Here is a 17,762-nt window from a genome sequence, read left to right on the forward strand (position 1 = left end):
TCAAAGGCTATTTGAATGGCCGTTGGGAGAGGGACCTGGCTGTACAAACATGCCTCCTTCCCCTCCCTGGTTAATTATTGAGCAGGCAGACACACTCCGCCACTTTCTCCGGTTCTCGGTGAATTATTGATGCATGACGCGGTACAATGGCCCCATCTGGAGCGGGCCGCACCGCCACCGAAGCAGGACCAAAGTACGGCCTGGCACCCCCTCAGTGAGACCCGTACACACACCTAACACAGCCCATCGCTCTGCCCGTTTGGTCGAACTAAGAAAATGGCACCGCATAGAGGTGAGTAGAAAAAAAAAAGGATCATTTGCTCAAATTGGAAATGATTTGGGTCTTCAAGAACTGCGGATGCTATGAGCTACAAAAGCATGCTAGTAGCATAAAATACAAGAGAGCTACAGTATCTCAATAATTGTGCCTTTGCCCAGCTGCTAATGCGGTGTGCTCGCTTCAACACAAACGGCCTTGCATATTCCACTCAGATATTCCCTCAATTCTATCTCGCAATTTAGCTCAATTATATGAACTCAGTGCAATTCTGTCATTTCACCGAAGCCAACATGAGCCCGAATTCGGAACCTCTATTTAATAATAATAACCGCAGGGTGGGGAGGGTAGAGCAAATAGAACATGTTGCTTCAGATGAGTGACAGGTAACTTTTCAAGCGCACCTGCTGTTTTTTTTTTTTTTTTGCATGCTGAAAAGAAAAGAGGTGGCACACAAAGACAGCTTCATTTGGTTCATTAATGAAGACATCTGTTTTTTTCTTTTCCTTTTTAGCACAGGCTGGCATGAATGCGTTCATAAAGACCTTCTGCTGGGCAAACGTTTGCCCGCCCCTCATAAAGACAAGATAATTAACACGTTATTTCAACGCAGGGGGAAAAAAAGGGACATTCACACAAGTTTATAGCACATCGGTCACAGCCAATCAATTCCCGGGCATGTTTTGAATTGATTCCCATTTAAATTGATGCCTTGAGCTCACCATTTCCAATCACAGACTCACTAAATGTTACGGTAGACCGGAACACAAATCGCCGCTGCTCCTGCGCACTGAGAGGAGCCAGATTCATGTGAAAACCCCATAAGTCCATTTTTGTCATTTAAAAAATATCTATTTTCTTACATTAATGTGATTTCTAAAGTGCGGACACCCCTGTAACGTTTTTTTTTTTTTATGTCAAAGATAGACAGCCGTTTTCAGGGTAATGTTGTTCGATTAAATTATATTTAATAGTTTTGGCACATATTTATGGTTCAAACTCTTATGATATATAGCCTCTTCAAAAAAACAACAAAAATGGGAGGTGTGTGCTGTAGTCTTCCTAAATTTTTGCTATCCTATAGATAATAGTAGAGTGTTTGCTGTATCTTTTCTTTTTTTTTGGCCAACTCTAAACCCCACAGATAGCAATGGTTCACTCTATTCGCCTGCTCCTTTTCCTTGAGGTCTAGTTCACGTCCATCCATCTTCCAGCCAAGGAATCACGAAGGGACATCCCTTTCCATTAATGTCGGGCTAAGGTCACGGCCGGGGAGAAGTAAAAGTGGCGAGCGATGGGGGAGAACGAGGAAATGTGACAATGAGAAGTCCTTCCGCGGCGCCACAAAATTGATGAAGAGCCTGTTCTCTGATGATGGCTGCGGGGCTTTCGGAGAGTGGAGCACTGCAAATCTCATTTTCTGTTTTTCTTTCTTTGTCTGCGTGTTTGTTTCCATGCACACCGCCACACAAAACCCGGCCGGGTTCCAACTGACGCGTACGTACACACACACACACACACACACACACACACACACACACACACACACAAACACACACCAACACACACACACACACACACACAAGAAATCCTACCTCCAGACAGCGCTTACACACACAGAGACGAAGTCAGCGCACACAAACATGCTGACCATCTGTCAAGCTAGCACAGTTGTACACCGACTTACGAGTGACCTGACCGACAAGTTTTCGAGATACGAGCCATCTTGAGTTTTATTACGAGCAACAAAATAGGCTTATAAGAGCTATTTACGTTACATTGTGGCAAGCAGCAGTTTGGCAGAGAGTGAAAAATTCTACAAAAACAGTGCTTGCTTCAAGCTAGCTTCATGCTAACATACAATGATACCAAAGTTGGGCTACTTGCATTTCTCTCAAGTCCTCCCAGTCCAAATTCATTCAGCAGAGCCAACCAAAAAGTTTCCCACGAAGGTGCAAGTAGAACTATCTATTATGTCATAAAATTAAGGGGGGGGGGGGGGACTCTTTGGGTTTCAACCCTTACTCCGATGACCCTGATTCTTCTTCCTAAAGAAGATGTTGCAAGACCACAGATGTTTTCTGTCTCTTATTACTTTTGCAGGTTTGAACTGAGCTATTGTCGACCGATTTCTGCAGAGGATACGACACTCAAACACGCATGCTTGTCGGGAAGTCTGAAGGCAATGTTTAGTCATTTTCTCGAGAGGCGTGCTCGGAGTGGGTGGGGGGGTCAGAATGATGGAAAACTGGCACCCCATATGATTCTAATTAAGATTTACCTCCATGTGGGAATGTTGATTTTAGCTAAACAACCTGACAAAAAAAAAACTGCCTTCATCAACGGACTACTGAGGAGAGAAATTTGCCAGACAGGAACGTGAAATAATGCCTCAAACTAAAAACGGCACGTTTGACCACAAAGCTGAAGTAACGCAGGTCTGCAGACAAAACACTCGGCCAGTTCGTGACTCGTGACTTCAATTGTTTACAGTTACTTGGAACAGATTGCACAAAATTAAGCTTGGGCAATAGAAATGCCGCTTCACCCTGTCTTGAGAACCGATCACATGTAGCAACCAGCTCTGGAACGTTTCCATGACAACGCAATACTGTCGAAAAGGGCCCTAAACAGCCTAGCAGTTTCACTTTCACAAAAAAGTATTTTAAAAAATATATTAAAAAGCAGGTCACCTTTAACTTACGGTGGTGTGTGACCTCCATCGCCGATGCGTATATGGACGTGCGGTAACGGTCAATAGCGAATCTTGCTTGGCTTGAAAAGTATATTTTCATTCAAAAATGTTTGGGTACCTCAGCTGTAGAACATCTGCATTTGAATGAGACTTAATTCATACAAATAATCATCCACACCTAATTCGACATGTTTCTGCTGTGTTGTAGCACATCGTTCGAAACCTAAAATCTCGCGAGATGTTCTCAGAAGCTGCGAACTATGGAAGCCACAAAAAAAAAAAAAAAAAGGGTCAAATTCATTCATAAAAGCTACATATTGCCCAGCCTTAGTTGAGAGTTGATGGATACTAATTTATACATATTTCTTGGTATAAGACGTGTACTGTTTGCTGTCTAATGAGCAGCTGCAACACTTGAACTGATCTGCTCAGCGGTACAATACTGGGAACAACCTGATTCAGTCCCCTTCCACGTAATCGGGATTTACAGCCAATCTGTGGGCTCCCTCATTGTGTTCTCATTCTACAGACACACACACATAGCCATCACGTGGATGTGCCTGCTCAAACTGTGATCCAGGATATAAAATGGGGGAGAAACACATTCAACTGCTCGTTCGGTGTGGCCATGAGAGGGCTAATGAGATTGGTGCCTTTCATTAACTCACTGATTGGTGCCGAGCAGCTGCATGGTCCATCTCCTGACGCCGGGGCTGTCTGTTGACGTCTGGGAATTAATGAATGGTGTAATTTGATCTGGATAGGGGAGACCAGTGACAGCTTTTGAAGACTGAAGTTAAAAAGCCAGCGAGGCTGAGAGAGGCCGGTCACGTCCAAGACCCCCAGGCAGACTCCCACAGGCGGTCGAAGTGGAAGATGCAGCCAATGAAAATTAAGTACAAAGGATTTGGAGGCGCGGCACGGTGGATGACTGGTTGGCACGTCTGCCTCACAGTGCAGAGGTGCAGGGTTCGATTCAGGCTTTGGCCTTCCTGTGTGGAGTTTGCATGTTCTCCCTGTGTCTGCGTGGGTTTTCTCCACTTCATCTTCAATGAATGGGTTATTTTAAAAGTTTTCATATATAGCAGGGGTGTCAAACCCATTTTTCGAGTGGGCCACATTTTAGTTACTGTTTCCCTTGGAGGGCCGTTCTGACTGAAACCAGAGAAGAGGCGTCAAGAATAATGGTTTATTCGACTGTTGTGTACGTTACTGTCATGAGAGGTTTGGTCACAAGAAAAAGCTTACAATATCTCTCTGATTTGTTACATAGGAGAATTTGAAATTTTGGTACAAATTTTAGTAAGCATCATGGAAGTTGATTTGCTTTCGCGGGCCACATAAAATGATGCGGCGGGCCAGATCTGGCCCCCGGGCCTTGAGTTTGACACCAGTGATATATAGGATGCAACGCATTATAAGACGCAGAGAATAGAAGCCACAATAGTGGTTGCGGTTGCGTTATGCATCCACTAGATGGAGCTATGCTCAAGGGAAGACAGTACAATACAATACAGCTTTATTTATACAGAGGTTTGACAACCGCTGCAGCTGTAACAAAGCGCTTTACGGAACATTTAAAATACTACGTCCAAGAAATTAGAATATTGATCAATATATAAGGCGCACTGTAAGCTTTTGAGAAAAATGAATGCTTTTATGTGCGCCTTATAGTGCGGAAAATACAGTATTTGTGTTCAGTCTCAACAAAAGCAGTATGGGTGCTACCGCTTCACTACTTAGCTATTAAACTATCTTTGCGGTTTCACTTCACCTCACAAAGGGCAACCGTAACTACAATGTGCTCCACGTCACAATGACAGCTGACACCTGCTGGTCTCGAAGTAGTGACAATAATTAAACGCAGGCACAGTTAAGCTGTGAAAACCATCAGAGTGCTCCCAAGCATGCCCCCTCCCACGCTACGCCGGCATCAACACCAACGCACTCATTTGTGCCAACGTGCGCACTACTTGCACGCCACATCCTCTCAGCCTCCAATTAGATGCCTGGTGATAATCAGAGCTGCTCGAGTACAGTATGTACGCTTGCCTTGTGTGAGAGCGTTGATGAGGCCAGGGAAGACCACGGTGACCCCCACCTGCACAAACAACCCGAATCCACTCATACTCACAAATATGCACGTACACACTTCCCTTCACCTCTCAAAGCAGGTGATCCGAGAGAATGTGTCACAGCTGCCGGGAAAGAGGGCAACGGCGACAGCATTGTCAGCACCATGTACGAGAAAGAGAGTGCGCTCATGTGTTGGGATGAGTGATGGAGGCAGCCACCATGGCCCTGATTCCCCTCCTCACCTCAACACAGCCCCCTGGGCTGTGAGTCGCCTCTCAGCCCCTCCTCTTTACCTCACCTTGGATGTGCATATCTCGTCGCTGTCCTTTTCCTTCACACCTCTCATTCCCTCCCTCCGTTCTTTTTCCGTCTCGTCCTTTGCCACGCGCCAGCCGCTCGCTGTCCGTGCAGAATAGCTCCGCGGCCGTGGATTAAGGCCGAGAATGGAAAATACGTTTTTTTGTTTAGACTTGCGCGCTTTGGTGTGCAGCGTAAGGCAACATGCCAGCTCGAAGGACGCTAAGTGGCAATGACAAGGAGGTCAAAGCGTGGCGGCAGGGCAAGCGTTTTCAAGGCTATGGGCTGTGTGACTGTGCTGCATGTTATGTGAAGGAGATTCATGACCTTTTTTTAATTTGCTGCCCATATACTTGGGGTTGACATCACACCTCCGGTGAAATTATCAGCAACGTCAAACCGATTTAGATCTGGTGCACATCTCTCATCAAATACAGTTCCACGCGTATCTCAATACATGAGGTGTAAAACGACTCAAGGGTAAGACGATTCAGAAATGTAACTATTCGATTCCATTTGTCAAATTCAGACCGATCTTCTGACTCAAGTCCCTTTTTGTTACATCCCATAGATAGATAGACCACAGAGAGAGAGAGAGAAACAGAGAGAGAGAGAGAGAGAGAGAGAGAGAGAGAGAGAGAGAGAGAGAGAGAGAGAGAGAGAGAGAGAGGGCTAGCTAGCTAGCTAGCAACAACAGCCAGGGTAATTCACTTCTTCACAATTGCATCAGGCCGCTTTTGGTTAGATAAATCAAAACACAGTTCTGTATCTGTTTTCCAATAACAACTGCGTTCATGGTTTTCCATTGCAGTGACTTTAGTGGTCAATCACCAAGAGTACAGCCGTGATTCACGGACTGTAAGTTTTTACGTGATTATCCAGTTCAGTCGGGTTCAGCCTTGCTTGGTGTATGCGAGCCTAAGATGTGACGCCTGACGGGGTGGCGCGTGATGTCGACAAGTCTGCTCGCAAGTACCTCGACGTGGACTGTGGCCGGCAGCAGATCCTGCGTGAGTGCACTTATTGTGTTTCTGTGTTCTGTATTTGGTCAATAAATGGCTAAAAAAGTGCATCAGTTGGCTGTCGGTTCAAAAAAATATAGAAACATTTGCGATATGGCGGGGGCGCAACGACACCCCATATTTTTAAATTGGTTATTGCGTCTATTTATGTGAGTTTAACGCCAACAGTGCTGCTGCTGCGCTCACAGTGATTCGTATTAGCACTGGATCCGTCATGCACATGTAGACATGTAATTAACTGAGGGGTGGGAGGCTCTCACACACACTTGGGGGTGGGCTCGGGTATTGGGAACAGAGAAGAGTGCCGACGAGGCACGGTTGATTTATTATCCCATCACCTTGACCTTGCCGACATGAAAGATGCGGCTCAATTAAGCCGGCTTGGCCTCTCCCAGAGAGCACTGATCTACTTGGATGGACTGGATTTCCCTTTATATTCCATTCCTCCCAACAACGCGGTCATAAATGACAAGAAATATACCTCCAGGCATCGTCTGATTCATGTTATGCTGAAATGCCCACATTTCGAAACCATATTCAGCTTATTCAGGACTCCTGGGTAAATATTTTTCGATGTCCCCCAACTTTCCCACAATTTCACATTTTCCTTCAAAAAAATGTCACTTTCATTCTTTCATTTGATTGTCTTAGAGTTATAGTCTGGAAATATTTGTCATTTACGCTTCGTAAGACGACGACGTGTCCCTCATGACGGAACATCAACCCAAAGGTTGCTGTGACTTTCGCGCTTCATGTGGAAAGAGAAAGGAATCAATATTCACTCAGAGATGTTTGAAGAGAATAAAAGAAGACAGATGTGTCAATTTGAGAGGGCTGGGACCAAGGGGGTCACACTGGTGTCCGCGTCTTTCATCAAAGCATTTGGAATGTTTATGTGGTGATGGTGGAAAGTTAGCTTTTAGAAGACCAGGACAAGTGGGAAACAATTTGATGGTGTGGTATAACGGACTGTTCTCTGAACCCCCCACCCCCACCCCCCTGGCAGCTTTCAGCCCTTGAAAAGTGCTCATTAGGAAAGTTGGCTTTCCGGCTCAGCCACTCTCACAAGACGATATCTCGTTCTATGGAACGGTCCCATGATGAAAAAGATTTGGAGAAGTCTTGCACTTTATGCTTGAGTAGATATTGATTTGTTGTTTTGCTTCTTCAGTATGACTGATGATTCGCTCTTATAGGAGCGTCACAACCCGGGCTGGACATTGCAACGCATTTCTTTCATTGATCAACGAAGACTAGGAACCATAACTAACAATTCATTTTTATGTTTATATAGATCCAGAGTGCACATTCATTCCAGCTGGCAAAAAAGTATGAAAAAAAAAAACACCCCCCCAAAAAAGGCTACCGTATATTCCGCACTATAAGGTACTTCAGTGTATGAGGCACACCTTCAATGAATGGCCTATGTTAAAACTCTTTTCATATATAGGGCGCACTGCATTATAAGGCGCATTGAATAGAAGCTACAATATTGGCTGCGGTTGCGCTGTGCACCCACTAGATGGTGCTATATTAAATGGAATGCAATATAATACAACATCGCATTATTTATATAGAGCCTTCACAACCAACAAAGCCATGAGAACTGGTGACAAACACGCATGAAACATATAAATTATAATACTTATGGTGATGCCCAGTAACTATATAGAGTAAATAAGTAATTTAAATCGACATATTACCCCATCTTGTGATCTGATAGGTTATCGTTTTTTTACTCTCTCATTTCCATTGGCCCCACAAATCCTAATTGTGTAAAGCCTACTTTTTATCTTTTGCATTAGCATCGCATGATGAAACTGCACTGAAACTGAACTCTTACTCCCTGATTTCCTTTGCAATCCACCTACCTGCAAAAGCTTTGGAGATGTGATCTTTCTTCCATTCCCAAGGTTGGTCATACTCGTCGGCCGGTCTCTCGTCGTCTTGCGGCAGCCTGCTGCCTTCCTTGCCCTCCTCCTGAGCTTCCCCGAAGCTGAAGCCCGGACGTTGGCCTCGCCCGTCTTCATACGGGGTGTCATACAGCTGCAGCCCGCCCCGTGACCGTCCTCCTCCTGGGCCACGCTGCAGCTCTATCAAAAGCAGACACAAAAACTACTCAAGTCGGCGCACCGTTGGCGCGTGCTGAAGATCACAGCGGCAGTAATATTAACACTGGTGTTGTTTGGTACCTAGAGCGCCTGTTGAGCGCTGACATGACTAGAATTTAAAGAGCGGGACGAATTACGTTTGCGCAGCTCGCGGCGGGGCTCAGAATCTCATATCGCGGCTTAACAAGACTTTGGGCTCCAATGCCGAGTAGCATAAAGGCTATGCACCCCCCCACCCCCCCAACTCATCCACGCGACCCCCTACAGCAATCAAGCATCGCTCACAACGGCGCCCTTGTTCCCTCCCGTGAAAAATTCTCATCACTTTCTCAGTTGGTCCCTACTGAGCAATATTTCTTGGAGTCAAATATGGCCTTGGGATAAAAAGGATTATTGACGCAAGCGAGAGAAGTTAATCAGATTCCTGCATCTCATCAACTGGAGCTTGGAAAAGGAACCACTAATGGGGCTTTTTATCTGATGACCTGAAAAATTTTTGCCTCTTAAGAACAGGTGGTCGGAAAAAAAAAAAGGTGTCGGGATCTTTTGTGCAAAAAAAATAAAATAAATAAATGTGCACTTCTAAGAGGATGAAACAAAAGCGTTTAATGGTGGAAGGTGGTGGAAAACTTCAACCTTCACACCAAGACGCTACCATTGGGCTGCCCGTAATCACCATGGCGACCAAACGGAGGCCCTGGGGAAAGGCCCTGAGGCTGTGAAGAAGAAGGAAAATGGAGGGAGAGCAGAGGAGCAAGGCAATAACAGAAGAGGAGGAGGAGGAGGAGGAGGTGGGTGGGTGGGGGTAAAGGGGGGGGGGTTGTTGAGCACGCATGTGGGGGGATCTGTCAGCGTTTGATGTTAAGTCATGGCGACAGAAGCGCGGCGGCGCCCAAAGCTGCTCTACCTGCGCCTAGGAACCCGAGGTGTCAGCGAGGCCGCCGGGAGATGGCGAAGATGAAGGCGGAGAGATGAAAACAGGCTTATGGGGAATAAAATGAGAAATTCATTGGAACCATGAATGGCGGGAAACACAAGCGCACTCGGGGAGACAAAACGGGAATCTGACAGGAAGGTGAGCGAGGCGGAAGAGAGAGGGAGGCTGAGACATGAGGATGCATGCAAGAACAATTCAAGCCCGAAGACCTGAAGAATTGGAATGCCCGGCCTACTTGTTTCTGTTGAAGTCTAAAAAGCACACGGATGAAAAAGTATTGGGAAACCCGGCCATGACTTTCTCCATCTATCTTTGCCAGTATCTTGTTGTGACAGGGATAACAATTATATGCTATTTCCTCTAGATGACAGAAGGTACAGTTAAACTGCAGGATATCAAATATAGTTTTTGGTGACATTGTTGTTCGGGAGCATGTTGTGAGATTTTTTTCAAATGTAAAATAAGTGTCTTGCCTCTACTTTCGACACGAATTTAGAACGTGCGGAATGTCTAAAAATGTCTACAGTATACCAAATTCACAAACTCGCATTTCTGTCTCTGGGAACTATCCTCAGCTATTCACTGAAAACCACGCCAATTTTTTTTGTTATCTTCCTATTATGCTCTTTGATGCCACTGGATGGCACCACAACTCTGGCTAATAGGAAAATAGTAACTAATGCCAAGGAAGCTTCAATAGAAGTGATACATCGGGATTAAGAGACTCACATCTTTGTATGTCAGGGAGGCTTCATTCTCAACAACTCTTCAACCGCAAACAATGTCATTGATTTTTATTTTTTATTTTGGTCCACGTTGATATCTTAAGTAGAGTGACAAAAAGAATGTGAACACATTCCAAATAAAAATGTGACTCGGATGCAGCGAGCAAATTAATCCTACGCCTAATTGAAGCCGTATTACTTCTTTGTGCATCTAGTCCGATCTCGTGGGCTGCCAAAAAACAGACAAAAAGCTCACCGATCAAGGCCGAGACAATGCCGCTCCATCCACTCAATCACTGCTGTGATTCTCATCACTCGCTAATGTCTCTATCCAGCTGCTACAGGGACAGATTACTACCCATCCGCAGAGCAAAGAAGCGTACATTCATTAAATACCCGACATTATCAGCGTATTATTGGACCACCAAAGATGCAAGTCACATCATAGAGCGGGGCAAGACAATAATTTGCTAACAGACAGATTACCGAGACAGCCAACCTCCCCTTAGGGGCCGAGGAGAGCCCTCAAGATGAAGCCAGATAGACGAACAAGGAAAGAGGAGGAGGAGGGCGGGAGCACTTTCACACTAAATGGCTGGGACAGGGCAGGGAAGAGGAAGACAGAGACGTTACAGGAGGAGAAACAAATGGAAAACGGTAGCTGCGAGTGAGATGATGCAGGAAGAAAACCACTGGGGAGGAGGGAGGCCCGGCGGCGGAATACGCCAAAGGGACGCACAGTGATGCATTGACAGAAAGGAAATCACTATGCAAAACAGTATTCATTGCCTTAGGGGATTTTTTTTTTTTTTTTGTATTTTAATCGGGAATGGCAACTCATTATTTCACAAATGAAAACAGCAACATTTAGTATCTAATATGAATATTAAACAACATTGTACAGCGGTTACCATTACTTAATTGGTTCCCGGAGAAATTTTTTGAGAAGAAAATTTTTTAAGTAGAGACGCGTTCTCCATGTAAATGCCCTAATCCGTTCCAATCCAACCAAAATTCAGACAGAAATGTTTGATAAAGCACAAAAATGCATCAAAATATGTCACAATTATGTTACAAATTAGGTTATTGCACAAAAAATGAGAGTTGTGCCAACCCGCCGGCACAGATGTGGGCTTGTGTCGCCAAAAACACACTCATATTTACACCGATGGCCAATTTAGAGGCTTTGTTAATGGTCATATAGATTGGATAATGTCATTGAAGTAACGATTTTAATTCTTGGTGTGAGGGTTGTTGCGAAATGGTCCATGGTTTTGTTATCGGGGAGCCTGAATGCACAATACCTAACGTAGAAGCGATACAGAGTTCCATGTCACCTAAATTGATTGGTGCGATCGCTCCGCTCACCTGTTATGACTCGCTGGGCCTCATAAGGTTCCATGTAGCCATTGTTTTCTGAGGGAACCGGTCTGACATCCGGTTCTGGTCGATGGTCCAAGCGAACATCAAACGGGTCCGAATAATCCGTGTCCCCCGCCAGCGGAGCAGACGGCACTGCCTAAAAAAAAAAGACAAGAACAACCCACACACATCCAGATTCATAAACATAGACTAGATTAACCCTTTTCATGCACAAATAATACATTAGGATGTTTTTCTCAACTGTTTTTATTAGTCTTTGGGTATGAAAAAAAAATCATGGCAGTGGATGGCAACACACATAAGGGTCCATTGTAGTGGTCAAAGCACAACTGTGACATGAAGATTAAAAATAAAATTTAAAAAAAAACGTGAATAGCTGTCCACTCTCGGGTTAAATGACTTGAATGCTTTTAATAACAAAATAAGTCTGAACTTAAGTAAAATACAGTGCATTAGTTATATTCGACAACCCTGGCGCTGATTAACGGAACAGGGTAAATATTGTATAAAAAAAAAAAAAAAGTTTGCTGATGAATACTGTCAGACAAAGAACTGCAATCACATCCTCGCTGAATTGCTTCCATGCAAAACAGACGCCGGGTGGTTGTTTTTTTATGGTATGATTGTGACACTGACGTGCAACCAAATTTAGAGTGTCACAAGGGGTTGCAAATGTTAAATTAAGCAGCACAACAAATGTGCTGCTCCTGGTTCCAAATTGTTTTATAATATTCTGTGCTGTGGTTGCCACGCAAAAGAGGAAACAAAAAAGCGTCCAATTTGTAACGTCTTTTGGGATGCAACAATGGAACTACTGGATTCATGGAGCATCTTTAGAATGTAGGAGAGAGACCAGTGGTCCGCTGGCTCAGTGACAGCTACGGAGGTAGCCATATGGTCACAAACACACACAAACATTCAATCCTTCAAACACCATCGCTCATTGGCAAAATGCTAAGCTGTCTCTGGTTGACAATTCCCAGTTCAACGCATTCAAAGCCTAAAAATAAAACTAGACTCTAGCGCCAAAACATTGACTGCGTTGTCTGTCGATATACGGGAATCTGCTGTGTTAATTAGAGTGCGGATTTTCCCACTGATCCTGGGAAATTAATGAGGGAAACAAGCTATCGAATGGAATTCACACCGTTAATCGACTTCACGACTTCTGCAGCGAAAAACTTTGAAGTTGTAGTTTACACAAAGTTAAAACTTTCCATTGGGACCGAGCCCTGCCGTGAAAAAAAAAAAAAAAAAAAAAAAAAAGCGAGTAATTGACACCTTCCTAAAAATATTTATAATTGCCTATTTGAATAGTTTTATCCTCAAATATGCCCCAAAATATGATCTGTGAAAAGAAATGGTTGACAGATGGTTTTTCTAAATGCATCTCTCGTAACTTAAAAAAATAATAGCAATCACAAAAATTTTTCTGAACGGTTGAGCTCTACGACTGCAACAGCGACTGTCTCCCGAGGCAGAACAGCAAAAGAGAAGCACCTCCCGTGGTCCTCGACATATCCCAGTCCACGCGACAGTCCCCCAACACGTACGCATGTGGGGTTCTCCCATCTTGCAAAACCAAACCCCAATTAATTATTTATGTAAGGTTTAAACCCCACGGGACTGGCAACCACCTCTAATTCAACACGCTGCTCAGAGCCATCAATTATTATCTCATCTTACTCTGGTAGATGCTCAGCTGGCGCACGCGCCTACAATTTATGCAAACATATTTGTGACACACATTTGCCCAGCGAGTGCGATCAATAAAACTGTCACGCTGACAATAAATGGGACACCAGTGAATTGGGAGAAGGCTTCCACCCCCTTCGCTCCTCCCTCACGCTCATGTAGCCACCCCCGAGCTTCATTTGTCATCACCTGCAGTACAGGTGACAAACTCAAGCCCCGTGGGCCAAATCTGTTCCCCCCACCATGTCATTTTATGGAGCCCGTGAACGTTTGCCACATTTTATCTTCAACTTGCGTTCACAATTTGAGCGTCAACTTCAAAAATGTGTCATTGATCCAGGGGTGTAACAGCGGAGTTATAATATCTCACATTTTTCACTTTGCTTGCTCAGTCACTTTGCCCGCTGTCTTTGTTAGCATTGGCCCCGCCCCCCTCAACTCATCCATCCAATCACATTCAGATGCCTTCATGGCCAAGGAGAAAATGGGAAACTTGGAAAACACAGCAGAGTCGCTCCTCATGACTGTACACGGTAGAACTGTATCTTTTTTTTTTATTATTACAGGACTCGTTTGCAATCCTGTACTGTAGCAAAACTATAGCTGTGTTATGTAGATTGTTGCAAAAGCGTTATAAAATGAGACAATGTGAGACCATAAAGGTGTCTACATGTGATTTGTGATTGGATGGGTGAGTCGGGCGGTGGGGTGGCTGGAAGGAAGGAGGAGGCTTGGGCAAAACACTTGCTGTTGACAATACGCTAGTTGTTCACAGGAAAGACGTTATTGATCAACCACCGCTTCTCTTTGTTGTGTCGTCGAAGCAGATGCTACGTTGTCTGTCTTTTCATGGTTTCAGAAAGGCAATTGGTCAATTTGATGATGACTGATGTGAGGATTGAGGGGGTTTGTTAGCAGGAGTCTTTTTAGCTGGGCGTGTGCTTTTGTTATATTGGAGGATGGACTGGCAGATATTGCAAGTAACCGTGCTACCGGTGTCATTTTAATTAAAATATTTACACAAGCTTGAGGCACGGCTGCTTGTTTGCTGCACCGACCGACCACATGTTTATTTCAGTGAGGCGTCTGTGTCGTCCGTGCCAAAATACGTGATTGCCAATTGATGAGCAACTTCAAGCCAGAATACGGGATTGTTAATTGTTAATCAACTTGGGAGTTTTAATCGTCATTGCGCAGTGGTCGTAATTAGGGTCAAGTATGTAATAGGATGGGATGATTTTTAAGGTGCCCACATTGAGCGTATTTTAAATGTTAAAAGAAAAAAAGGTTTTAATCTGTTCACTGTAGCAAATGTGAACAAACTTAGAACAAATGTATGTAAAAATTATGATAGTTGGCGTGCCGTGACACAGCCAACAATTACACATTTCTGTTCTTTCACCATTTTAACAGCCCCCCTGAGGGTAACCAAAACTATGAGGTGGCCCACCATGATAACAAGTTTGACACCTCTAACCTACAGAGACATGCTTACAGGTTCTTGCTGGTCGTCTAAAGAGATGGCACTGAGCAGGATCTTGGTGCGGCCCAGGTCCTGGGAGTCCACTTTGATGAGTCTGTGTTTAGGAGATTTCACATCCGCGCTGGAGGACTTCATGGGCGAGCCGTAAACGGGGGTGGCAGGCTCCGAGGTCCCAGATTCGGCCCTGGGCCGGTTTTCGGAGTCCTCGTATGGATCTTCAAAGTCCAGTTCCCTCTGGAGGCGGTAGGCTTTTAGGATCTCGCTCTCTGTGTAGTCCGGCGTGGGAGGCTGCGGGGGTACCTTCCTGCTGCCAAAACTCAAGTAGTCTTTGAGCCACTTGGCCATCGCGGCTTTGCGTCCAAACTTGGTGTGGTGCTTAAAGACTGAATGGGACAGACAAGGACATAAAGGTTATGACATTTTTTACGTTGTTTTTTTTTTTTTTGTTTTTTTTTTTTTTATGAGCTTACATTGTCAGAAATACTGGTGTACAAAAGGAGTCTATATCTGTCCCTCAAGCTAGAAACCACACCAAATCCAATTCCATACATTTATATTCCATCGGGGAACCACGGGATAGAGAGCACTGGGTTAGCACAATGAAAGCTTTCTCTGTGAAAATAAGTGCTCTCTGTCAAAACGGGGATCTAAATGTGACCAGTCATAAAGACCAATTTTACAGCATAAAATGAAACATCAAACTGCATGTCACAGCTGAGCCAAGTCTGTTCAGCTTTCACGCTTTTTTCTGATGTAGTACTTTGTATAAGTGTGTCAAGGCAACCTCTGCAAAATACGTGCAGCTTACAAGCACATACCTCGGTTTCCCCGCGCGTTAATTAATCACTTTAAATACTTTGAATTACTGAAGCCACTACACACACAAATGACAAATAAACTCACTCTACCCGATAAAACAATGAATCGCTCAGCACCATGGTATCACCACTTACAGTGCTTTTATTGAGATCATAAAAAGAAATACTGCAGACTACAACCGGAATGTGGCCTTCCATGCTGTCAAAAAGGACACCGGGCTAAACTAGAACAGCTGGGCAGAGACACTCCTTTTGTTTTAGGCAACACCATATGCCAGGTGAACTTTGCCCGAGGGCTTGCGATTAAAGTTGCAGTATTTACATGCTTAACACACGAGCTCCAGAAAACGGCGTTAAAACGCAAAAGTAACAGAGAGCCGAGTTGTATGGATTGCAAAGTTAAAATAAAGTGTGAGTTTGTGGTAGATAGAGGCAGGCTCAAAGTAAGCACTTTTGAGTTTCAACTTTCGGTGACACAAACGTTGGCTTGCCAAAAGCAAAAGCACACGGACTCACCAGCCAACGTGCGTTTATGTTTGTTCAGCCCCTCAACCACTTTGCACGCTTCATTCCGTCTCCCTTCGTGTCCGCCCACGAAACAACTTCCACGCGTTCTGATTCAAAAGGGGTAAAAAAAAACCAAAACAAAACGTATTTCCCCAAAATACAATAATCCGGGTGGAACAGGGAAAGTGGGGCACAAATCCAGCGACGACTCCTACGAGAGGCGAAGGCAAAGGTCCAAATGAGTGCGAGCGAGTGCGTGGAGCCCGCAGATAAAGAAAAGCAGAGAGAAAGTCACTGCGTTTAAAGGGGAGGTGCTTCACTTGGTCCTATTATCTGCGTCTCCTTCCACGCGCACTGGAGCGTTCATTCATTTAAATATCTGCAAACATGGAGAGTTTCCTTTAAAAATATCACGCAGAGGGGAGGACAAACACGCGGTGGAGTAAACAGAGGGGAAATCAGCTCGCACGAACACGCTGCGTGCATGTGCATTATTTATCCCCATGACATCACTGGAGGTCTTTTTCTCCCCTCGCCTCATCCAAAACTGGCTGCCGATTCAAATCCGACTCATCTTTAATGGCCAACGCGTAATGCATTTGTTTGAGCTGACCACCTGCACCATCTAACAAAACTGAATACATGAGCTAAATTTAAAAAAAAAAACAATGCATTTGTTTGAGCTGACCACCTGCACCATGGAACAAAACTGAATGCATGAGCTAAATTTAAAAAAAATGGTGCATGTGGTTTATTCGGGATAACATTGAAAACTGTGGAAAAACTAAAGTGCTATGAGTACTTTCCAGTACTATAAAAAATATGAGACAGCACTTTCAGCATTGTCGGAGGTGTAAAGGCAGATCTTATTTGATTGTATCCCAAATGGGGCAACGAAAGGGTCCTTGTGGTTCGCACCTCTGAATCGCAGTCCTGAGGTGTTGTTTCAACCATACATGTTTGGTAGGATAATAAAAATCCCTTGAACCCTTGAAAACTCAACTTTTTCAATGTGACTTGAAAAAAACAACAATAAAATATATGAATACGAATAAGTGTTTGCGTGTGAATATTCGCTATTGAAGGATAAACCCTCTCGATAGTCGATGCTAATTCCGTTAGCATGTCAATGGGATTTTTATTGACTTTAGCATTATCACTAGCAACGTTTTTTAAAACGAAGCGTGCCTGTTATCGAAATATACAATGCGTGTACTTGTTTTTGTTGTGTGTTCAGTTTAACGGTAAACTCCAACTAGGGGGTCAGCAGCTCGCGAAGGGCAGAATCACATGTACGTCACGCTTGCTACGTAAGTAGCATGGTTCTTTGAGGATACTTTTCACAATGTCGGGAATTTACAACCGGCACGTTAATCAATTTTCTTCTAGTACAATGTTTTTAAGTTCACGAGAAGGCAACATCAAAATAACATTTGGATTTCAATTAACTGCCCAGCCCTGTAAGCACACTGCTGTCACCGCTTTGTCACGGTCTCAGTCTGTGCTTCATTTTCAGGATTGTGTTTCTCAACCTTCCCCAAACAATTGTTGCTCCCTAACATACGTCACACCGGACGCTGGCCCTGAAAATGTCATGCATCTACTGTAATTACCTGATTGGAAGATGCCATGTTGAAATGTAAATACACAACAATACCCCACTTCTGTGTAAAAGACAAAGGCGGATATATTCCACATCTTTTGTTACGTTCTTTTGTTAGACTCTGTAAGAGAGC

General features: G+C 44.3%; 1 protein-coding gene across 4 annotated transcripts in view; it reads right to left on the reverse strand.

The window, feature by feature from the left end:
* The window catches only part of shdb (Src homology 2 domain containing transforming protein D, b), a 31,718-nt gene that overhangs the window by 9,468 nt on the left and 4,488 nt on the right, over positions 1–17,762 (reverse strand). For 3 of the 4 annotated variants that reach the window (XM_019896967.1, XM_019896965.1, XM_019896968.1), the window contains exons 2-4: positions 14,714–15,084; positions 11,509–11,659; positions 8,239–8,460 (exon numbers count right to left, since the gene is read on the reverse strand). In XM_019896967.1, the coding sequence (XP_019752526.1) occupies positions 8,239–8,460; positions 11,509–11,659; positions 14,714–15,084 (744 nt within the window). Of the gene's footprint in view, positions 1–8,238; positions 8,461–11,508; positions 11,660–14,713; positions 15,085–16,035; positions 16,644–17,762 lie in introns of those variants that run through there. The other variant, XM_019896966.1, reaches the window with a different exon arrangement.

This window comes from Hippocampus comes, unplaced genomic scaffold (genome assembly GCF_001891065.2).
Source record: "Hippocampus comes isolate QL1 unplaced genomic scaffold, H_comes_QL1_v1.1 scaffold22, whole genome shotgun sequence".
NCBI classification, from domain to species: Eukaryota; Metazoa; Chordata; class Actinopteri; order Syngnathiformes; family Syngnathidae; genus Hippocampus; species Hippocampus comes.